Genomic DNA, 23,886 nt, shown 5'->3' on the forward strand with positions numbered 1-23,886 from the left:
AATCCACACTGTTATCTCTGTAATATTGTAAACAAAGACTTTATAAGTGCCCAAAGGATATTTTTCCTTCAAAATATCTTGTTGAAGCTGCAGTCGCAGAAGCTGTAACCGAATATAATGAAGGATGGACTAAAACAATATTGCATTTATTCAAGGACAACCAAATGCAAATGAGCGAACAATCATTGAAAATTGTTCAACACCGTCACAAAAAACGAGTTCTCCGGTATAAGGATAAAGCCTCAGCAAGATACAAACGTGTAAGAAAAATGATTCGAACTGCACACTCACGAAAAGAACAGGCATTGCACGAAGAAGAAGAAGGTCCAACGTACGGAGCAGGAGTGTTTTAGTTACTGCATAACTTTTTTAGAATTGGTCCAAACGACATGAATTTTTTTTTTTGAGAAGCTATAAGGATTAGTTTGCTAAGTAACGTGTTTCGTAGTCTTGAAAAAAAATGGAATTGGTCGGAATAGCAAAAAAATAGTAAAAGTAGTTTTTTAAACTTTTTTTTGTGAGCCTGTAATGAAAATTCAAAAAACCCGTTTGTGGATTTCGGTAATTTCGCGATTTTCGAGATTACGTATTTACTGCCTTCTTACTAAAAAATTGGCGATTCTTGAACGAGTGGCTACGGCATACATTTTTGAAATACTTTTAATAAGAATCGTACATATTAATGTTTGCTTAATACGCGTATCTAAAAATATGGGATATTAAGAGACCAACTACACTCCATTTATAAACATACAATAATTTTTAAATTTATAATTTACATTTCTTTGCCTAACGGCCATTCACTGGTATGCGGTCAATTACTGGTTGGTTTACCCTACGCCAAAACAAAAAACTTTATAACTTGGACAAAAATGAAATTTCCAAGCTGCATCTTTTTTTGGCCATCTTTGTATGCAATACTACAAAGATAAGAGTGTGGATTTTACAATCGAATAATTTCTTCGAAATTTTTTTTTAAATTTCGAGAAAAAAAAATTGTCACTGCATTAACTCTTACATAATTCATCCAACGGACCGAATCGAACGAGGAAAACAATCTTCCCTCGGGAATCGGCCGAGGTAGCCGCGCGACATTTCGGGGGTTGGTCCCGCGACGGAGCATCGCCGAGGAATTACCGTCGGGCGAGGGGTTGTGGAAAAAACGGGGGAGCGAGAGGAGGATAGCGGCGAGCAGAGAGCAAGAGACATCGAGCCGAGAGGGATGAAGGAAGAAGTATGCAGAAGCACTCGTGTCAGAGGCGACCAATAAATTTATCGAGCGGGTGTTGGCATGGAGACTGCCGGACAGAGCTCGGCTGGATGGCCCAGAGGGCGATGAGAGGGCACTCGAGAATCCTCCAGGAGCTCGTCACGGGGAAATTGGAGGCAGCCACGGCGGCCAGGAGGAGGAACGGAAAGAGGGAGGAGGGCGCTGCCGCGTACCCCCTCGAGGAACGACGGAGACAGAGGCCCGGGGAGCGAAGGAAGAAGGAGAACCGCAGGAGGTGGAGGTGCCGGAGGAGCTGGAGGAGCCGGAGGACGAGGGGGGTGGCCGAGAGATATCGATTTCTCGCGGTGATCCAATCAACGATGGTGCCTTATCTGACGCCTTTGCCTCCGGCTTTAACACACCGACTCCGCGATAGAGAGCCAGAGATTCGCGAAGTCAACCCTCCCAGACCTCCCGCTTCCTCCTCCGCGAGCCGATGTTTATTAAATATCGACCTGGACGGAGGTCCAATTCTTTTCGCCGATCCGACAGAAATTTCCCGAAGGGGAGGGAGTAATCTGTGATTCGAGGCAGTAGTCTCTTCTTCTTGGGTACATATGTGCCAGGAGTGTGTGTAAAGCTTCGTAGGGGGTGCTTCCTTTGTGACTCAAGGGACGAGCTTTCCGAGCAGCATCGTAATGGATTGTAAATGGTACCTGGAGCACCTACTAAGGTATCCTTCGCGATATCCTGGAGAACACCTATCCGAATGCACCCCCCCGTATTCCTACCCCCCAACGGTACCACGCGTCTTCACCTCCTTCTACCCCAGCGATCTCACTATATTCCTTCCACCCATAAGCCACCATCTCAGCCAAGAATTCCCCATCGGAGACGCGAGATGACATCGAGAGATCGATAACGCCCCCGGTATGCGAGCCAAGGTGCAGCTCGACATTTAACGAGCCAGCCAAGCCGTCCACGTCGCTTTCCTTAGCGTCTGGTGATCTTTAATTCATTAACGGCATTAATTATTCATCGCCGATAACGACGGAATCGCTGATCATCCCCCTCCCTCGGCGACGATCCGCGAGCAGCCCTGAGACTCCCGCAGCCTCCGTCATTTTATTATTCCAGGCTCCTCCGCTGGATAAATCGTCGATTGCAATCGCCGGGCGCCAGAGGGTGGAGGACGTTTCCACGCGGACGTCCCGTGTGTACGGACTGGCTAATCCCTCTGACATTGTTCCGAAACAATACGACATCCGCCCCTAATTTGTACTGCCTTCGTCGGCCGGCTGCCTCCGCTGCTACCTTCTCCTCGCCGAACGAACCGCACCGGCTGACAGAGTCAATATTTTCGCTGTCTCTCCGCGGCGGGGGAAAGGAGACGGTATATCTGGCGGAAATTCGCCGGGCGAAAGCGTTCCGGCGACTGACGGCGGCGGCGGGGGGGGAAAAAAAACGGCATTTCTGCATAGCTTGCTGCTGCCTCGCGGCCTGCTTGCTCAGCCGTTACGGATTAAGCCGAGTTGTCTCGCGTGCACGTCCGCTCTCTCCTCTATTTTCGTTGCGGGGGAGGATGGCCCCACCGACGTCGTCTTTTGGGGAGGTTGGAGAAACCTCGATCGCGAAAGATCGAGCGTCGTTGGATCGCAGACTTTCGGGGATTCAGGGGTTTGTTCACTTTGGTGGAGCAGAGGTGCGATGGGTTTGCGGGGGTGGTTGCAAGGAGACGGTGGAAGAAGGAGTTCAGTGGCGCACTCACGATTTAAGGGGTCATTCCGCGGTTGAAAAAATCGATTCTTTTTTTAAACGTTTTTCGAAAGTACATATCCTCGAGAATGTACTGTTAAATTTACATGGAAAAATTCCGATTATTTTAGCCTCTACAGAGGCATTTTGTAGGGAGCGCAGAGGCTCGGCTAGTGTTCCTTCTCGAGAATTTCTCGAGAAATTTTATAAATGCTTATTTCTTATTTCTCAAGAAATACTATTTTTCTCGAGAGACTTAAGTTTACGAAAATTATTATAAATCTCATTTATTTTCGGAATTGAATTTTCAGTTAGTTCAAATTGTATATTACTAGTTAATCGCGAACGTATAAACACATCTACAATTTATAATAAATCTTATTAGTAGCATTAGAACCTATCTAGAGACGCGGTGGCGTCTCGACGCCAAGTACATGTTTCGACACCCTGTATATGTCGACTGTCGCTACCGCTATCATTTGCTCGTCGCTCGGCTAATCCAACCTAACCTGAAACTTACTTCATTAATATCTCATCACGCTTGCAATATTTTCTAAATTTAAAGGCATTTTTCTCATGTAAACCGCATATAAGCTTTCGAATAAGACCAATTTCAATAAAATCGGTCCACGCATGACAGATATCGTAATATCGTCTCGTGGATCAGTCGGAAACGGTAAGATTTTTCTTCTGATTCCTCTTCTTCTCCAGTCAAAATTTTAGTCAACATAATACGTGTCCGCGTTACACGCACACCTTCAGCCAACAGAAACTATGCAATCTACTCCAAATTTTGACAGCTTACCTTATAACCAAGTAATAAACGTGTTTTTACAAATATGTATCGTTGTACCATTTAATTGCAACCAAAATGCAGTCTCAAACAAAAGGTAAGTTGCCGAAATTTGAATTGCGACATGTTTGAATGTCACCGAACTGTTTTTTATTTGTAACTAAACTGAGGATTTTATGTATATATAGAAAATCGAAACTAGATCCCCTGCCGAACCTCGAATCTAGTTACTCTTCGATCATGCGCAGCGGATACCTCGCCGATGCTCGGTAGTTGCTTAGGACTTTCCTAATCTTCTGACGACCGTGCGTTGTCGAAGCAGACAGAAAGAAAGGAGGAATGTTGCCAGGCTGAGGTAAGCTGGCGACCCATTGAACGTTCGAGTCTCGCCCTCGAAAGCTGCGTCGGGTCCGACTGGTTCTCCACGTTTGATTTGAGGCACGAGCAAGAGACGAGGGCGAGAGCGAGAGAAAAAATGGAAGGAAGGAGGGATGGAACGGGAGCAGAAGAGCGAAAGAGTAGTGCGCTCGGCGTTGTAGGACTCTCCGCTGGAGAGCCCTCCCCCTCTCTCGCCCGCTTAAAGCCCTATCCACTACTCATTTATCAAATAAATCAACACGGCTACTTGTGCACCTGTGAAGAGATTCAGCCGCGCGGGGCGTCCCGCAACCGTCCGAGAGCCCCGTACACAACCAGCAACGATTCCTCGAGAACGCGGCACCGATCCCAGCCTCCCAACATTCAGAAACCCAGGGGATGATAAGACAGAAGGTCTCCGGAGGTAATCAAGCTTGTCTCCAATCGCGGCATAATTCTGTGACATAACGAAGCTGGCGTCTAAAACAATATACTCCCCTCCCCAAGCGCAGCCAAATCGATGGTCCAGATTTCTGGCCGAACGAAGCCAAGGAGCCGAGAAAATAGGAGGAGAAATCGATTCCCGCTGCATCAATACACCGAAGGCATCTTGCACGGCGAGCGGGGTTAAGCTCGCGCGAGAAGCATCGCGGGTGGAGCGAGAAGCGTGGTAATTAACGCGGTATCGAGCGAGGAGAGGGTTTCCTCAGGTTCCCCGTGTAGATCGAGCGTGCAGGAGGAGTGGTAAAGACGGGGCGAAGAAAGAGCGTAAGAGGCGAAAGGGAACGTTGGAGTCGCGACGAGAGGGCTAAAGGGGGAGAGCAAGAAGCGGAGGGAGCAGCGCGGGAGGGAGAGTGCATAATCAAAGAGCTTCGAAAAATCAGGATGCACTTAGAAGCACGTACTCGGCCTATAGAGAGGCATTCAGTTATACTGGTGAGTTTGGAGTCAAAGCAAGGACCCTTGCCTCAGCAACTGGGCGCATTACCTCTGCTGCTTGCCTCTCGCGTCGTCTATGCCCGCGTTTACATCCACGATACCTCTTTTCCCTCTCGCGGTAACCACGCTCCGGGTGTATTTACGACGGGCCTTTCAGATCGAGGAGCCGAGCATCGACGACGATTAGGAGGCGAGTCGAGTGGATGCCGAGCCGCGATCACTTCGACGGGGATGCTTTTTGGGGAATACAGGCGGAGGAAGCGCGGAGGCCCGTTAAAAGCGAGGAGGAACCAAGGCGAGCGTTGCTAAACTATATCCGCCGATTTCCATAGGAGCTGTTGAAATTGAAAGGGGGTCGAGTAGCCTACCAGTTGCGTCCAGCTGGAAATCGAATTCACCACTTAAAAGGAGCGGCGCCCGAGCCTAATCCGGCGTGATCGTGTATTTAAAAGCACCCTCGAGCGCCTAGTCGCCGCGGCCTAGAGAGAACGGAGGGTCGAGGCACCAGGTTGACGATCGGTCGCCGCAGAAACAATTCTTGCGCCCTCCAGCCGGCAAAAAGTCAACGACGAGAGGCTGCTCGAGGATCGTGATTAGGTGATATCGAATCCTGTACAGGATCACTCGACGAGCGAGTAGCGGGGTGAGGAAATAGGGGGCGGGAGGAGACTGGCGAGAAGAGGAGAGGAGAGAGAGAGCCACGCGAGGGTGGAGGGAATCGCGACTGAAGAGTCGCACGGGGGGAGCGACACGGTGGATCCGTGAAAAGCGAGAAGAGCGTCGGAAAGGTGGCTACTCGGCTTTGTAGCCAAGCTGAAGAAGACGAAGGAAGCGCGCCGGTGGCACGGGGGGCGCCGCACGACCGCAGAATACGTCCACGGAAGGGAAACGGAGGACCTGACGCACGGATCTGGCTCGGGAAGAAGCGAGATGCGGCGAAGAGCGAGAGGTGCGACGAGGGCGGTGGTTGCGGAAGATGGAGCGGAGAAAAGAGGAAGAGAGGATGGTCCTTGTGCACCGAGGACCCCAGGATACCCGGCAAGGAGTATCCTAGAACTGTCGAGGATCCTTCACTGCCATCGTCCTCTTCCTCGTGGGCCCCCTCTTCGCTCGCGTCTCTCCGCTCCAAGCCACCTCTTCGTCTTCCCACCCGGTGCCCCTCGCGCTCCTCCTTGCAAATATGGCCCCACTCTCCCTGTCCCATCAGGATCTACTCTTGCAAAAGGGAACCGTCGTCTCCTTCAAATGCTACACCCAAGAGGGATATCGCCACCCCCTCGACCACCCTTTCGCTCTTTCTTTATTTCTCCTCCTCCGTCCCCTCCAGCTTCATCCTCCTCTCCTCTGCTCTCTGGTCTCACACCCCCGCTCCCCCGCCACTGTCCCACCCTGTCGCCGTTCTGTGTGCCGCGAGACTTTCGTACGGATTGCGAAATCAAGGGCTCTTCGAGGGCCCTGGAGTAGGCGGAGAGAGCACGCGGCCGCGCGAGAAGGCGACAGGGAAGGCCGCGGCTAGGCGGCGTTCCCCGCAAGGACCGCGGCCTCCTCGTGGCTTCCGTCCAACCGAATCGAACCCCTTTTTACAAGCTTTCTCCCGCCGCGGATGTACCTACTGTTTGCGGCGATGAGGATCGAATTGCAAGTGTCGAGACACCACCGAAGGTTCCGGGCGATGCCTCGAGTTGTGAACAGTAGCTTCGAATATGAAATTTCCGAATCCTTCGCGGAGTACTGAATTCTGGAGCACATTCCATGCGAACTCGGACAAACTTCGGAGTAAATTTTCGTAGATTGCTGGAATTTGAATATGTTATAGTCTTTAGTGATATTTAAACGTACCTCAAAGGATTTTTTTCGAAATTTTGAAAAATGTCGATTTTACAGCTGTTTGAAGTTAAGTGAAACTAACTTTTTTTTCAATACATTATAGCTATGGAAGTAGTAAATGGATGGAGATGAGTTTTACGGTGCTTATAGAGAAGACATTGAAGTTTTAAGAAAAAATTATTTCAGTTTAAAAAAATTTTTTTTAACCATTTTTGTGCAATTATTTTAAACAAATGCAAGTTTTTAACATCGGGCGCGATTTTAAAATCTGAAAAAAAGGAGAATATAGTTATATCCTTCGCGACTATACCTGATAGTCTTATACTGAAGGAGGAAAACTCTTACTGTTTTTTATATCCAACGTAATACGATATCGAAATTTTTGGTGTTCGCAATATTTTCCTTGAAACGAGGGTGACTTTTAGTTTTTTAAATGGAATGCTACATATTTGATTACCCAATATGAAAGCGACTGTCAAGACAAATTCAACCATATGGTATACTATAACCTTCAAGGCCACACAAGGTTGAGTATGTTTAAATATCACTAAAGACCACAACACATTCAAATTTCAGCAATCTACGAAAACTTACTAGTGTGCTCCATCCTTTACACGAACACTAGGTCTAAGAGGAATAGCTTGATAGTTGCAGGCGTGTCTCCCGAAATTCCTAGTAGACCGTCCACCGTTGAGAAACGAAATCCCGGGGTCAAGTGGCACCTTTCCACCTTTTCATTCCCGATCGGAAGTGCGAGCCCCACCGCCTACGGCGTAACCTTAAGTGGCCCGGATCCATGACACGCGTTTTGATTCCTGCGGAACGTATCGGGTTTCGGATCTTCGTCAGCCACCACTTTCGACCCGTGTTCCTCTGTTCGAAACGGTCTTGTTCTGTCGTCTTGTTGACCCACCTCCCCGCCAAAGGAGGATCCGATTTCACGAGGACCCGCGGCCCGCTCCTGGAGGTCCAGCGGAATCCTCTTCACGGCGCGCTGGAATCTCGGACAGGGCGCGCTATCGAATTTCGCGGTCAAGCCGGAAATTTGGATATCAAGACACCCTCGGCGCTAGACATGTCCGCTTAGTGCGTAATTGCCCAGCGATGTTCAGGAAATCGATATGCGACTCAAAGAAACTCGACTTCCCATTCCAGTGGGAAGAGAACTGGCTTGCACGTTAGCAGAATAGCATTTGCAATCCAGTTAATGTAATTTTTAAAATTATTGCCCTGACTTAACGTTAAAGAGAACACTAATGAAAAATATATATTTTCACACAATAAGTAGTATGTAGTTGTTGAGTTGATAAGGTTTTATTTCCATTTTTGATGAAAAAATATTCATATTTCCTCTTAGTTTTGCAGTGATTGCGAAAAAACGGAGGTATAAATCGATTTGAAAAAAAATTCGCATATGTGAAACATGTCTAGTTAAGACCTGAGCCTACGCATAAGTCTGTGAAAACTCCTATTTTGACAAACAAAAAATACAATGCCTCTTCTCCCTGACGAAAAGTCACATTTCTTTAAAATTTGCTGTTTCACAACCGCTATACTTTTTAATAGATTCAGGGCAGAATAGGGGCCATGGCAAAGTATCAATTTCAGAGGATATTTCAAAATTCAATTTCATACGGCCAGAATCACTGCAAAATTACAGCGACTCCAGACAAAACACCTACATATCAGGCAACTGTAGCGCTGTAATACATATGTATATATTATTCAAATAATTTTTTTTTTACTGTTTATAGTATTAACAAATATTACCCAAAAGTACTAGTCACAATTTGTATTCATCTCCTTGTAATAAAATGCCTTTACTTTGTGTTTTCGGTAATTCACCTGTCCGAAATCGTGTTCACCATCAGACGGTGCATCGCGCGCACCCTCTCACATTTACATTTCTAACTTTTTCCCTATAAATATATTTAAAACTTTCTTTTTGTGCATTAAAGACAACGAAATGGCGATTAAAAATTAATACAAAAATTAGCTCTACATTCATTTATTACTTCAGAATGTGCGTTCCAAAAAAGGCCTGATTTTGGGCTGTTGAGGGTTACCTACCCCCTTAACTTCTCCCAACCGAGATCTTCGTCGTAACTTATCTCCACTTTGCCTTCAGTTCTGCCGCCAAGCACCTAATTAGTATTGTTTCTAAGTACTATCTCTGGACCAATACCACCTGCATATCAAACCCATTTAGCTCCTTCAAGCAGACGCAGTGTTCCCCGCGCTCCTCGATCGCGTTCACAATAAACTCGAGGGAATCGTAGAAGAGTTTACACGGCAGAAGGAAAGGCCCTCGAGGAAGCCGCAGGATGCCTAAAAAACTGTAGAAAGGCGCCTGCTAAAATCCGATTCGACGGATGATCCTTGCCCTGACTGTAACGGGGGGCACAATGGACGAAAAATCCGAGAGAGGAGAGCGCCGTGGAAGAGCAGAGAGAGAAAGGGAAACCAAGGAGGTCTTGAGGGTGAATTCTCTCTCTCTCTCTGATCTGGAATCGGTTGTTCCCTCGGTTCGCGCGGAAATGAGGTGGAAAACCGCACCCTCTGGCGAGCCTCGCCACCTCAACTCACCTTTTCTCTGCGTTTTCGAGGATTCTAACGTCGGATTTCGGGCTCCCGCGGTTTCTTGATATTACAAACGCGAGTAGAATAGCGAGCAGAGAGAGAGAGGGAGACTTCCAGAGGCAGTGGAGCGCGAGGGAATCGCGCCAAGGTAGGATGGAAAAGTGAAAGAAAGAGAAAAAGCGCCAACGACGCGAGCCCCGTGATTCTGGAGCTGGGGAAAAGTATGTATATATATATATATATACATAGAAATACGAAAAGGGAGGCATAGAGCGAGGGAAAGAGAAATAGAGCAGCGGAAAACGTTTTCCATTCGTCGAATTCTCGGGCAGCTCGAGAGGACGTTACAAAACGCGCGTTAATCGCGTGACCCAGAAATGGCGAATGTAGAATTACATCCGCGGGGCAAGAACCGGTGAGCCCTGGGAAAAGAAACTTCTCTGGATCGGTGGACGACGATAAACGGAAGATAATGGGGGTTAAACGCTGCTGGATGGTCCGCCGAGGATAGGGGTGTGTGTCTGTGTTCGGGGTGCCGAGGATGGAGAGGAGTATCTGCAAGAGTATGTGCCACTCTGGGGACAGTGGAGGATTTAAGTTGTTCGGAGAATAGTCTTCAAAGAAGGGCAAACGAATTTTCATGTAAAGAAAAAGAAGGAAATAAGGGGCCATTTGTTAGAGAAGAATAGTGTCAGAGATTAACGCTAGGGTAAAACTAGGTAATACGCCCCATCTGACAAAACGCCCCACCATTATTTTACGCACACAAATAAGAATACATCAACGCTATCGCCACATTCGAACTCGCCTCAGTCGCCCACAACTGTCGCAATAATAATACCAGAAAATATTACGGCTTTTACAAAAATATACCAGAATTTATGTTTTCTGCTTTCGGACAATTTGCGGTGAGTACCTACTGGAGAAATTCTATTCTCTAAGTCACTATTGTTTTTGCGATATATTCACACATATGTTTCGAAAGTAGACAAGCTAACCTCTTTGAATCGTTATTGCCCAAACCTTTTTTCACCACGTTGTTGCTAAGCCGGAGGCGTTTGTACTCCAGAAGTGACAGTATGCCACAGCAAAGGATTTACAATACGCCCCACCTCGAAATCATATTTTGTTCAGGAATAACGTAAGGTAAATGTCCCAATTTCTGCTCATGTCCCCGTTTCTGCTCATTTCGTATTTTTCTTATTATTATATGCGTTACGTTTGTACTGTAGTTGCAACAAAATAATTCTAAATTATTTGACTCATTATTTTTCCACCGTGTTTTAGCTGGTTGTGCTAAGGCACAGCGTCACTATGGCTATTCGATAATTGTGCCGAAAATAGTTTTTGCAGTAAAAGTTCTTATTTAATAACAAAAACAGATACCGTATTGCGCTCTGAATGTAGATTTTTTTACTGCTTTTAATTTTTTTCAAGTAGAAAACAGGTGATTAAGTTTAGGGCCAAGTGAATCACCGTCAGGTCCGTATTTCTACTCACCAAAATTTTAGTAATATGAACACTCAATGTGTTTATACAAATTTTTTTAAAGAATTATTAAAAAATATTAGTTTTATAGATTTTTCTTTAAAAGTAGAGCGTATTGCATAGTTTTACCCTATGAACAGCCAAAAAGTGATAACGCATTTAATATTTTTACTGCACTTTTTCGCCGACCTAAAAAATTAAGGGGTGGAGCAGAGTTGCGCGGTGAAGGAGGAGAAAGTGAAAGCAGAATAAGAGGAGAATAAGATAGGGAGTCGTGAGCGCGGAGATATTCAAGGAGCCATCCATATCCCATCCTGGGCCCTCCTCGTGTACATCCATCGTGTAAACGTGCGTGCCTGGCAGGGAGGCAAGAACTCGTCGTCATTTCTGAATTAATCTCATTCGACTGCCCCCTTTATGCAAGCCGGGGCTCTCCCTCGCATCCTGCGGCGAGCCTCCTAGCCGCTTCGTGGCTTCAAGGTTAATTGGAACGAAAGCGAAGAAAGGAAAAGGAGTGCGAGCTCCGACAGGGGGGTGCAGAAGGAACGGCGAGAGCAGATAGAATCCCACGGCGACGCCGAGTTTCCATTTTAACGACACCCGTTCGACCTCCGCGGGCTCCCCGCCCTCCGAGGGTCAAGGGACACGGGGATGTTTCTCTCCTCTCGAGCCCCATTGGCCCATCTTCCTCTGCTCCTTCAGAATCTCTCTCGAGAACGAAACTTTGTACTTTGACGATTCATGACGGAGTTCCCTGACTTCTCGAATGGAGAAGAAATCACGGGGCGCGGCACGAAACATACGAGCGTTCAATGTAACTGAGGATGGCGTGGGTAATGCGGAGAGGAAGAGGAATGTAGACGCGAATTCAAACCTCACTTTCGGCCGAACTTCGACAGGGCGCAGGTAGGGCTAAGTAGAAGAGAATTAGAGGTTAGCGCACAGGTGTATCGATGATCCCCAGGACGAAAACACGGAGAATACCTTTTCATAGGCTACCGCGAAGTCTAGGATATGCGCACCATTTACTTCTATGCGGCATTACGTGAAAGGGCCAGGGTAGAAACAGCCATTCAACTGATCCCTAAAGACGGCCACGGCTGAAGAAAGGAAAATCCTGGTCGTAGGTGTGCTCCTCTGAACGGCCGTTCGCGGAGCCCGGTTTCGTGCTAGCTCATGGGGACGTAATGGGAACAGACGTGACGGGTCCTCGACTCTTAAACTAGCCCCGGAAGTCAACGTAACGAGAACGCGAGGGGCGGAAGATAGAATGAAGGAAAGGAAACATTCTGTCAGATCGTACCTAGGTCCGCTATTTACGGTGGCGATGATTTAATCGTTCCTTGCTCGCGGCAATAAGTTATTTTAATTTAAATTCAAAGGGGTTACGGCACCCTTAAAGTGGTATTAGACGGTAACTAGCCAGACACCAAGATTCCAATTAAAAAGGGAGCTGATAATATCGATCCCACGAACGGGGGCTGGGGTCGGTTTGGCTTTAAGTAAAAGTCCAAACGAATCGACCCTTGGCACCCTTCGGGTCCGCGGTGGCCGTAGGGCAGAAGGGCCTTTCTATTAGCCACTAGAAATCGCACGAACCCTTCTCTCTCTCCCTCGCAAGGGACAAATCGAAACGGTACCAGTACCGACGCTGCCCGCTCTAATAGAGTTTCACGCTCGCCGAGAATCGGCCTAGCCAGGGAACGATATACGCTCCCAACGAGAGCTGGTCAACCGAGGAATTGATAATCAAAGCGATCCTGATGGTGCCCTGTCTCCCTTAACGAGTTTAGTTGGTCCAATTCAATCGGACATCACTGAGCAACGATATTACAAAGGAGTTGGAATCGTGTCGCGTTCGTTTAAAGGCGATTCTTATCCCTGTGCGTTTTGCGTTTGACCCGATCCGCCCTTCAAAAATCGATAGAAAAGCTAGAGTAAAGCTTTCTCGTACGAGGCTTCGTTCTCGAGATAACCGAGCCGAAAGTCAGCGTCGTGCGCGCACCCCTAGTCACGGTGTCGGCACGCACCCACTTCAAGATCGATTATCTCAAAAACGAAGCCTCGCGCGAAAAAAGTTCATTCCACGTTTTCGACGTATTTTTAAACGGTGAATCGGTACACCCTACTTTGCTTCTCGATCTCCGCCGTATGCCGCAAGTGCGCGCGTATGAACAGGCTTTCCTCGAAACCCTTGGTCGCGGCGACAAAAGGATTTCTCTCATTGCTAATATTTCTTCTTCCCCGTGCCGTTGGCGAGAGTGAAGGACAGAGTCGCGGCAAAGGCCACCCCACGCCCCCCCCAAAGAACCCCCTTCTTTCCACCCTCGGTGTTCTCAAGAGACAGAGGAAAAAATCCGTATCTTTGACGAAGCCGAAGAAGAGTCGTCGTACGTGTCCTTAAGCGACTGCCAGGCTTCCACGCTAATGAGGCGCGGCGTAATTAGTGAGACTGTCTACTGGCTGGACCCTTCACGAGAGGGCGGATCCCTCTCGACGTCGAGCCTCTCTCTTTCACCCTCCCCCGCCTTCGCCCACCCCCGTCCGGCACTCCACGCATCCTCAACCCGTTTCACGATTTCTTACCGGCGGCAGAAGGAGCGGTGGCTCGCTGACACCTCGGGAATTCACGACTTTCAGGGCCCCCAGACTAGCGGACTCCCTCCCTCTCTCTCTCTCTCTCTCTCACTCGCGAAGAAATAGCGCGATTAAATCTAGCACCCCCGAGCCTTCGTTCCACCTCTTTCCTCTATTTTTCTTCTTCCTCTTTTTTTTTCTAATTTCTGGCTTCTTTCGCCGACGAGCGTCGCGCGGACGCTCGAGAGACACCTGGACTGAGCGAATTTTTCAACCCCTTAAGCGGGACGGGTCGACGCGTTTGTCGTCATTGATAGTCGGAGAGTTTGAAGTTTCGAGTGACGCTGGAGGAGTGTAATGTTTTCCCTGTTGGGAGAAGTCGAGCGTGCCACCGTAAGAGAACAGGTATCCGGTTTGCGTGGCTATCGAGGGAACAGTGGGATGTTTTTACAGCGAAATGTCGGATCGACTGGCAAGGAGCGAGAAGAATGGGACAGTATCGACGAGGTGGGTGAGATGAACCGCGTTAAATAGGCTTCAAACGAACGTGCAGCGAGAGAAAGAGCGACGACGGTGTGGATCGCCGATGGGGTTCCAAGGGGGTGGCATTCTGAAGGCGGGAAGGCCGATTTAGAGCACAATGCGGTTCAATGTCGAGGAAATTAGCCACGGCACTGTCGGTGACGCCCGTCAACCCCACACCATGCAATACAAGACCGTGTCTATCGAGGAAGCTCACGGGAGCAGACACTATATAGCAGCTTTATCGAGTTCCAATTTATCCCTCGAATTCACTGAATCACTTCCCTATCGAAATAATCGAATAACAAACGTCCATGAGACGAGTTCTGGGAGGATATCATCAACTAGTTTCTCTTTAAAAAAATCCCAAATATCGCGCTCCTTCTCAGGCCGTCAAAGTAGGAAAACCCCTTAAACTAACGGGGCGCTACCAGGGCTTGAAAACTGTTATAATATCGATTTCGGTTCTCCAAACGGTTATGAAGAACCTTTATTCTGAATAACTGTTAAGAACAACCGAAATTTCCAACTATTATCTGTTTCAGTTACGGTTCCTATTTCCTTCCTCGTATCGGTTCCATAACCGTTATTTTTTCGGTTCTATAACGGTTCCGAAACGGTTCTAGAATCAATTCTTGCATCGACTTTTCCCTAATTGATATCATTAATTATTGTAGCTACAGATTACTGTATATGTGCATACTTTTTACAAAATCCTTATGGGAAAAGATAAAGCGTTATATAATAAAGCGTTGAAATAAATAAATCAGATATATATTTTTTACATTCACACACACTATATCATTCACAATAGGAAGTTAAAAGTTTCTCCTGTTTCTATAAGCATTTATTAAAAAGGATGAACATCTACAGCAATCTACAGCTACGATAATGAATGATATCAATTAGGAAAAAGTAGATATAAAAATTAATTCTGGAACCGTTTCGAAACCGATATAGAACCGAAAAAATAACGGTTATGGAACTGATATGAAGAGGGAAATAGGAACCGTAACCGAAACAGATGATAGTTGAAAATTTCGGTTCTTCATAACAGTTACTTGAAATAAAAGTTCTCCATAATCGTTTTCATCAGAACCTTTATATAACAGTTTTAAAGAGTTATTTTCGGAACCGTTTCAAGCCCTGGGCGCCGCATATGTGCCAATCGCACCAACTTTTAACTACTCCAAACTTATACTTTCTTATTATCATTATTCTAATCCCCTTCGTACCGAACAAATTTCGTTCCCACCACTGTCGACGCCACTGCTACCGGCTGACACGCATTAAACAGCGAAGCGATCGGGACAGAGCGGAAGCGACGTCGATGTACCATCGCGTGTCTGAATGGAAGGAGCACGCGAAACGGTGGCAGTCCTTCCTGAAAGCCTCGAAAACGGCTTCTTCAGTCTCGATCCGCCGGTTGGAAATTACCTCTCGTCCCCCATCCATCGTCGCCGAGGTGTGCACCCGCGTCTATTTACGCGCGGATCTCATCCCTCCACCCCCGCGCCGCTGGCGGAAAATGCCAGCCGCTTTCACGCGATATTACCTGTAATGTCCGCTGCATCCATTACGCGTCATTATCCATCCATTAGTCGTTTCCCACGGGCCCCTTGGACGCCTCGAGAAGACGAATTTACGCGCTCCGGCACGCGGAACGGACACACCTCCCGCTTTCATCCCCTTCTTTTCCCATCGAGGAGACGATTCCTAGCGAAACGTCGTGTCCCGTGGACGCGATCGAACAGGGAGAGATGCTTTGACGGGGACCGCGCGAGGAAATTAGCGACCGTCAGCGATAATTACGGTGCACGGAAGGGTGAAACGAGGCCGACGGGTTTTTCCATGGAAAAAGCTTCTCGAACTCCGAAGACGGGGCCGAACAAAGCGGGGCCCGGCGACGGGCATGGAGGGAGTAGGAGAGACACAGAGGAGAACGGACAGAGGCTTCTTCTCTAAATGCTCGTTCACCCTCGCCTATTCATACCGCGTATGTCTACCTGCGATACAAGCCTCCCCATTAATCTATAGGATCCATTCATCTTCGAGAGAGCATAGGTGAACTTGTCCTCGCGGATCTCTTCAGACACTCGATGCCCGCTGGTGGAATCTCTTTGGCCTGGGACTTGAAAGCCTCCTCCACGGCTGGACGAACAGAGAGAGAGAGGCAGATGAAAGAATAGAGGACAGCATTATATCGTCGCGATCCGTTTGACGAGGAATGGCGTCTTCGAGACTGTTAGAGCCGACGGGTCCAGCTCCCTTGTTTCTTCTATTCCTCCGCGCGCGATTATCATACCAAATCGATCCTATTCCCCATCTTATCTTCCCCTCCTGTTCCAAAACGCAAGCACCGCGATATCGCTAGCAGCCGGTCAGCAGATCGGCAGGAAGCCAGCGGGGTTCTTCTTGCGCCCGGTTTCTGCGCGGATCGAGCCACCGCCGTCGCTGCTGCAACGAGTGTTTGCAGTCCACTCGAAAGCAGTCCCGAACGAGCTAGCCGCGCTCCCGACAGAGACACCGGGCACAGGGGTAGAACGGCGCGGAGGATAGAGACAGACGGACGGACAAAGCCGTGAAGAGACGGGCGCAGAGGCACGCCGGGCTCCGCGAGACGGGAAGGCCAGGGAACGAAGCTTAATTTGTCTAACGAGGGGGGCCCTGCACCTGTCATCTGGACGAAGATGCGAGCGGACGGCAGGCCAACCCTCTCCACCCGCGCGACGGTCTCTCGTTTCATCCCTTCGGACCGAAGCTAGCCTGCTCTATACGTGTATATAGTGTTTGTATGGATTTAGCTTTCGCTGATACCACGGTATTTAATTTCCTTCTTCCTTTCACTTTTTATCCTTTGTGACTTGCGTTGTTATCTGAAATTTATTAATTTGTTTCGTTCTGTTTGATCGCTTAGATTCGTGTGTTCATGCTGGCAGAGGCCTGTGCTATGTTGGTTATGATTTCCATGTCGTTGCTAAAAGCTAGGGCCCTAAGGTCGTATGGAGCTTGTATTCCTTTTGCCTGAATGAAATTGTTGAAGTTGTCTTTATTTAGGGGACGTGTGAACATCATATGGTTTAAGTCTTCTTCTTCATATCCGCATTTGCATTTGGGTTCTGGTATAATGGAGAGTTTATATAGGTGTGCAGATCTGTGGTGATTGCTTCTGATCCTGTTTATCATTGGTATCGTTTTCCTATTTGGTTTTTGCTTATACTTGGTGAACCGGAGTGTATTTAACTTTATATTGTCATCTATTAGTTTAAAGTAGCTGTTAGCCAGCTCGAGGAGCAGCCTAGTGGATTAATTGGATGCCGGAGCGATGTTCGAAGGATCTTCACTTGTCTTCGCATAGCGGAGCTGACAGGGTATCTACTTGGGACGTCCCTGTGCCCCGCTGATATTTCAAGCGGATGGGGTCCGAGGAATAGTCTCGACACCCTCTCGCCCACCCGCCAGACAACACGGACCTCTGCGGTAGGGTCCGCGGTGGGCAGCTCGCGCGTGTCCCTGGCGTTCGCTCCCCTCGGTAAATCAATCACACACCCGGCGCTCAGGCCTCCGCGAGACAGCGTCTCGTTTTTACTGATCGTGCACGCGGAGTCGCGCGTTTCTTCGCGCGTGTGCACCCACGCGGCCTAGTCACGCCTCTCCGTGGGGGGACAGTTAACGGTGTCAAGCGCCGGCGATAATAATTCATCGCTGCGGAATATCGCCGGTATTCCACGCGGACTTTCCAATTCGAGCGTCTCGCCCAGCGGCCGCGTCGTCTGGCGGGAGAACGACGCGGAACGCGACGAGTGACGCCCGTCACAAAGCGATTCAGTCGCGTTTTCAGCCTTTGTCGCTCAGACACCAGACACGCTGGGGATCCCGGTGTGACGAGGGGGGGGTGGTTTCAACGAAACGGGAGGGGAGGACAGACGATACGGTGAAAGGTCGATGAAGGGCGGCGAGAGGCGGAACATCCGCTAATTGGATAATTACGGGAGTGCACCGCGTTTGTTTTATAATTGGGCGAAAGCCGTGGAACCGTTGGTACCTCGACGTGCCAAACAACGAAACGGCCGGAGTCACGCTCTACGTGACGAACTACCCTCGGAGCTAATCCGGGACCGGAACCCCTAGGCCTTCTGCAACCCCCTCTCTGCGCCCCCTGACGGCTGGTGCGCCCGACCAGCCGCCGCCGCCTCTGACCCCCGCGACAGATCCAGCCACCCCTCCCAGCTCCGCGCCCCTTTCCATCTGCCCCTGTCCCACCCACCGAAGCCTAGTTGGACCCAACGGAATCAATTCACCCTGTCACGGGATCGCTAGGAAAAAAGGTCTTGCTCCGAGTCGAAGGTTGCTAACGAGTCGGTCGTCCGTTAATTGGAGCGAACCGGATTGGTCCAACTGCAGTCTGACGATTCGCGTTTCATTACGGTGGCATAATCGGGACGGGTGTCGCACGCGTATCGGTCACGGTGATTTTATGGTGAAGACGAAGAAGGTGGTTGAGAAGACCTTAGCCTCTCGGTAAGGAGCAGAGGAACGTTACGCGAAGTTATTGAAAATGGGAAGAGGGCTCTTGTAAGGCGCCTCGGGTCGATCGGTAAACAAAACGCGGGATATGTATACAGGAACGGAAAGAACGAAGGGGGTGGAACGGCTGTGTGACTTGCGCCAGGGGTCGGGGGAACAATGAGAATCCCTACGTGTTTTTTATTCGACGAGGAATCGTGTCATCGGTAATCTCGAGTCGCGTGCGCTTTAATTTGGCCCTCATAACCACGGCATTGTTTGAGAGACAGAGGGTTCCGAGTCGCGTTGGAAAGGAGCTTGATATAGGCGATAGGCTCCTTCCTTTCTAACGCACACTCCCCTTTCTCTCTTTCGCGGTGCGCTCGAATGTCGTTTGCATTGTTTCTCATTGCAGTGGAAACGCGTGGCGTGCACGTTTCTCGCGCTCTTAGTAACGTCGGGCTGCTTTAACCCCTTGATGACGGCCTACGTGCATGGAGTTTTATGGACTCGCAGCTCTTCGCAAGTAATAAACGTGTAATGGAATATTAAAAGTATGCAACTTAGGAAGAAAGTGTTTCTAGTGCTGAGTAATTACTCGAGTCGCGTGAGAACTTCCTCACTCATTTCCGTAATGTGTTACGGAATAGCACAGTTATTTATTTAACCAATCCGCCGCCTTCGAGGAGTTCGAAGCAGCAAGCTTCCGCAACGCGAATAAAGATGTAGAGCGACTCACCGTGATGCGCTGAGTAGACGTTCTGAGAATGTGACATGGGTCCGTACGGTGGTGGCACTCTGTTGTGGTTCGTGTAATGTCTGCAAACAAGTGGCGCATTGTAATACCCACATCGAAGTAGCCGATGAGTACATCAGAGATACACGTGTCACTTACCCAAGTATTCTTCGACCCGCGTCGCTCAAGGAAGCAGACTGAGTAGAGGGAGTGAAACCAATTTGTGGTTTCCAGGTGTTGCCGGTATTACGGTTCATCTGCTCGAAGTCCTGTGGCTTTAATACTCTCGGCGGCTCTCTGGCACCCTTCAACTTCTTCGCGGGGAATATGAAATTGCTGCCGTACGTTGGGTCTCTGTAGCTAATACTGCGATGCAAAGAAAGAACGGTTGGGGTAACGCGTGACGTCGATGACGAAGAGGATATAATATCGCTTTTAAATTCTATGTGTCTCTTACATACCAATAGACCTTATTGTTCCTGACTGGCAGCCCGTTTATGGGCGAGGGCAAAGTAGCTCCCTCTCCCACGCAAGTTTCGGCCAGCAACACTGTACCACGCATGCCATCAATGGATATTTGAGTCTCTGTCTCGAATCCTACACGATTCACGTAAAGTCCCTTCAGGAAATTGTAGCCACTGTTGCCAAGGCCGACGTACAATAGGTTGTCGCCGCAAACGTTTCGCTTTCCTGAAAAGCAAACGTAGATGTGAGGCGAGCGGCATGAAGATGATGCGTGTGTCGAGGAAGTTTCTCTTTAAATGAACCTACTTTCTGCATCTGTAAGGGAGTCATAATACGGTTCCAAAGCCTTGAACAGTCTCTTCTCGTCAACGAAAGGGAGCAGAGCCACTCCTTGCCAAGCAAACTTCTTCCCGTTCAAGTCTATTTTAAAGTCTTCCGGGTAAAAGTCGATAATCGGTGATCTCTGAAAATATTCACACGAAAGTTTGGTCAGTATCGTAATCTGTAAGTAGGGTTGTTTCGATACTAGTAAATACAATATTGATATTTTGACTTTGATACAGAGTATTTTTGGTATCGATACTTCTGAGGTATCAGAAGAAAAGTATTTGAATCCAATCGAATGAGTAACAAGTACTTTTTCATTTTTTTTTAATTGTTAATCACGTCAATATAATAAGAGGTCAGGGAGGAAAATTGTCCGTCGGCGTTTTTTTCTAATGGGCAACGGGTTCTTTTTACGCAGATACCAATATTTAAAGGTATCGATACTTTTCCACCCGTACCCGAGTAGTATCGATACTTCTACTTCGATCCAAGCCGAAACAACCCTATGTATAAGTACTCCGTCCGTGACGCAACAGTTACACTTACTGGATCACTCATCAGCTTCGCCCACGGCTCGGGAACGTGCTTACAACTGGCAGCTGGGAACACGCCCATCAATTGCTCCAATGGACGAAACTGTAAGAACGAAGAATAAAGGGAATAAGCTTCTTTCCTTGGCAATTTGTAGTTTTATCTTCGCGGGCTTGTCGCTCACCGGTATAGTCCCTTTCTCGAACTCCGTAGAAAGGCCGCCGATGTTGATGAAATCGCTAGCAAACGGGGCATAGTGATATGGAAAGTACCATTTCCATGAAGCGCAGCCTTGATAGTAATAGCGTAGGACCCAGCACAGGCCACGCACGTACTGCAGAGCCACGTTATTTCTGTACGCAAATAAATAGAGAATAATGCTCCTGCTTCACGATGCATTTAATGCTTAGGTTGCTCACCTGAATTGCAAGTTATCAGAGGACACGTCAAACTTCGATTCGTAATAACGATCTTTAAAGCCGTCTTCCCACAGCCTTACTTCGTCGTGCGCTTGATCGTCGTCTGATTCAGCATCTTGAGACTCGTCGAGCTTGCGCTTCTCCCCCTTTTTGGACGAATTCTGGCACATTGGATGTACACGAATGACACGTGGCACATGCTTAAAGGAAAACGTAAAACAAGTACTGTACCTCAGGGCGCATCATGCTCTCTAGAGCTTTGTTGGAGTTCCCTTTCGCCTGATCGGCAGAGGTGTTGTAGTTTCTACCTTGAACGCGCATCTGATAAGCCTCGTAACGCGCGTTCTCCACTGGCTTCACTTGGCCACCTAAAGGCTGTAACAAAGATATAGCATCGAACGGCACTCTTACTGTCAACAACGAGCGCGATACGTACCGTAGGTGCAAACTGTCCAACTGGAATCCATTTTGGCTTGTAATTGCTGATTGCCTGTAACCGTCTCTTTTTGTCCTTCTCACGTTGCTTGAACGCCAATTCGTTCTGTTGTCGCTTCTTGAAAATCTCATCCTCGACATCGCCGAGTTCGGACATTATCATCTGAACTCTGTCCAAGTTCACGTCCCCGCTATCTGTCAAGAATCCCTATAAACGATAGAAAAATTATCAGCATTCCACGTGTTTCCATTCGTTTAGCTTACGTACTATTGCACGGCTCTCATCGAACCAGTCTCTATCAAAAGAGCCCACTTATTTTCGCACGCGAAACAACAAAACTTCGTTGTTTGCGAATCTGGCCTGAATGCCAACGTATTACGATTAATTTAATAATACACAAGCTTCTTTTGATCTTTACAATATCTTTATCTTTAACACATGTTACGTACTCCTGTTTTATATACTGCTTTTTTGTACAAATTAACAAGTCTATCGATTGCCCCTTCTCTAATCTCCAATGACGGGAGATGGGGTAGGAAATCATTTCCTACGAAGAAACACATGAACACCCAATCATCGATAGCTCGCTCGAAATCGTATTTAAAGGGTAGATTAGGCATTTGCAACTCCCTCTCTAAATATTCCCTGAGTACATTTAACCGCACAAATATGAACTGGCATTCGGATCCAAAAGCATTGTCTTCTTCTTTCTGATTAGGCTCCGCGCCTGTACACTCTTTCATCTCGTGCCCTAACTGACCGCATATATCGCACGGTCTAGGTTTATTCGGCTTGAACTCTTCGCGAATAATAGTAAAATTAGGTTCATGTGTTGCGAGACCCAACATAATCAAATCAGCGTCTGCTCCACACAAAACGTGTTGTGTGTTAGGATCATGATCGGGTTGCGCTGTTACGTAAACAAAAAATTCCAACATGTATAAAACGGCTTCAACATTCTTCTGCGTAGGAGTATGCCCGACGTCTCAGGAATCCGACCGTCCACTTACCTCTCTGTCTGCGTATAAAATCCATTATCTTATGTTCCCCTTCACCTGGTACATTCGCATCGCTCAGAATTACTTTTAGGTTTCTCCAACCCGGGTCATTGTTTAAGCGATCGTGTATATAATAATGCAAACATTTCGACAATCTTGCCATAAACGGTGTACCCTGCGATCAAATCATTAGTTAGAGGGATCGTCCAGTGGAGATAGGCCAGTGCCAAGGAAACCAAGCATCTACGAACCGGTGTAATACAATTGCTATCGAAATGCTCTTCTTTTGGTTTCTCCGGTGGTAAGGAAGCTCCTTTAAGAGATAATTCAGAACGTATCCTCTGTATTTCGTTAATCTTCTCGCACGTCTCTTTCGACGCTCTGAATCGCCTTGATCTCTGCTGATTCATCTTAGCTCTAGGCGCCTGTGGGTTTCCATTAAACGTTTCACCAAAAACAATGCTAGCTCACGATTACAAATTCATCGCACGCATTATGGGAATACTTACAACACCATCGATCGCCATGTAGAGTAATTTCCTAGGTCTCACTATACGGAATAAGCGATCGATGCATTCGAAAATAGCTTCCATCATTTCCTCTTCATTCTTGGGCGCAGGTCTACGATAACATAAAACATTGTTCGGCGATCCTCTAATGACCCTACAAGCGCATTTTATCACAGACTTACTTATCCTCCGGATGAGTGCAAGGATGTATAATACCATTCATGTCGAGATACAAGTTATCAAACTCTACCCCGTTCGGGTTCGGGTCTGCCGAATTCACCGGAACTTGTACGCCATTTGTTGTGACGGACTGTAAAGATGCGATACTTGAAATTCAGATGTGTGCATTAAACTGAAGCGAGCTATACACGCCTGCCAGCTAAACCTAAGATTGCTTAACTCCTTGTTCTCAGTGCAGCACAGCAGTGTAAATAACATTGTCAAGGGACATGTTACGAGTTACAAAAAAAATATATTTTGAAATATCACACGGAATCGAAACTGTGGCAAGAATCTCGAAAAGGGTCCAACAATGATCCGTACGCTTCTAATATGTACGCGAACCGCGTTGGAGATTCGAAAGGGGAAAAAAATATCCCTCGTCTAAATAAACAATCTAACCTACCTTCTGCTCGATGCATTCGACAATCACGGAAGGATACTTCCTGCTCAACCACCGAAAAAATGCTGGTACACCCATCGTTCACTGCTCAGCGTCGTACTCAGCACGTTGTATACTGGATCGTTTGATCGACTCTGTTTTCAAAATTTGTTTGTAAATCAAGCGAGCACAAACTGTTCTCACCGTTGACTCATATTTAACCTGATGAGTGATGGATATAGATTCGAGAAAACACTTTAAACCCCGTCTCACAGTATGCGAGCCTGTGGTGGATTGACATACAAACGCT

At 47.7% G+C, this 23,886-nt stretch overlaps 1 protein-coding gene across 2 annotated transcripts in view; it reads right to left on the minus strand.

Annotated features, from left to right (window-relative positions):
- Window positions 1-23,821, minus strand: part of Rat1 (5'-3' exoribonuclease 2 Rat1) — a 38,344-nt gene extending 14,523 nt beyond the window's left edge. The window contains exons 1-15 of one of the 2 annotated variants that reach the window (XM_076810205.1): window positions 23,601-23,821; window positions 23,158-23,285; window positions 22,976-23,087; window positions 22,718-22,891; window positions 22,479-22,641; window positions 21,918-22,378; window positions 21,469-21,675; window positions 21,264-21,407; window positions 21,033-21,178; window positions 20,798-20,966; window positions 20,629-20,718; window positions 20,062-20,218; window positions 19,752-19,980; window positions 19,450-19,656; window positions 19,294-19,373 (exon numbers count right to left, since the gene is read on the minus strand). In XM_076810205.1, coding sequence (XP_076666320.1) covers window positions 19,294-19,373; window positions 19,450-19,656; window positions 19,752-19,980; window positions 20,062-20,218; window positions 20,629-20,718; window positions 20,798-20,966; window positions 21,033-21,178; window positions 21,264-21,407; window positions 21,469-21,675; window positions 21,918-22,378; window positions 22,479-22,641; window positions 22,718-22,891; window positions 22,976-23,087; window positions 23,158-23,285; window positions 23,601-23,675 — 2,542 coding nt within the window. In that variant the 5' untranslated portion in view covers window positions 23,676-23,821. Of the gene's footprint in view, window positions 1-19,293; window positions 19,374-19,449; window positions 19,657-19,751; window positions 19,981-20,061; window positions 20,219-20,628; window positions 20,719-20,797; window positions 20,967-21,032; window positions 21,194-21,263; window positions 21,408-21,468; window positions 21,676-21,917; window positions 22,379-22,478; window positions 22,642-22,717; window positions 22,892-22,975; window positions 23,088-23,157; window positions 23,286-23,600 lie in introns of both variants that reach the window. The other variant, XM_076810204.1, reaches the window with a different exon arrangement.
- Between the last annotated feature and the right edge of the window lie 65 nt (window positions 23,822-23,886).

Source organism: Andrena cerasifolii, chromosome 4 (genome assembly GCF_050908995.1).
Source record: "Andrena cerasifolii isolate SP2316 chromosome 4, iyAndCera1_principal, whole genome shotgun sequence".
Classification (NCBI taxonomy): Eukaryota; Metazoa; Arthropoda; class Insecta; order Hymenoptera; family Andrenidae; genus Andrena; species Andrena cerasifolii.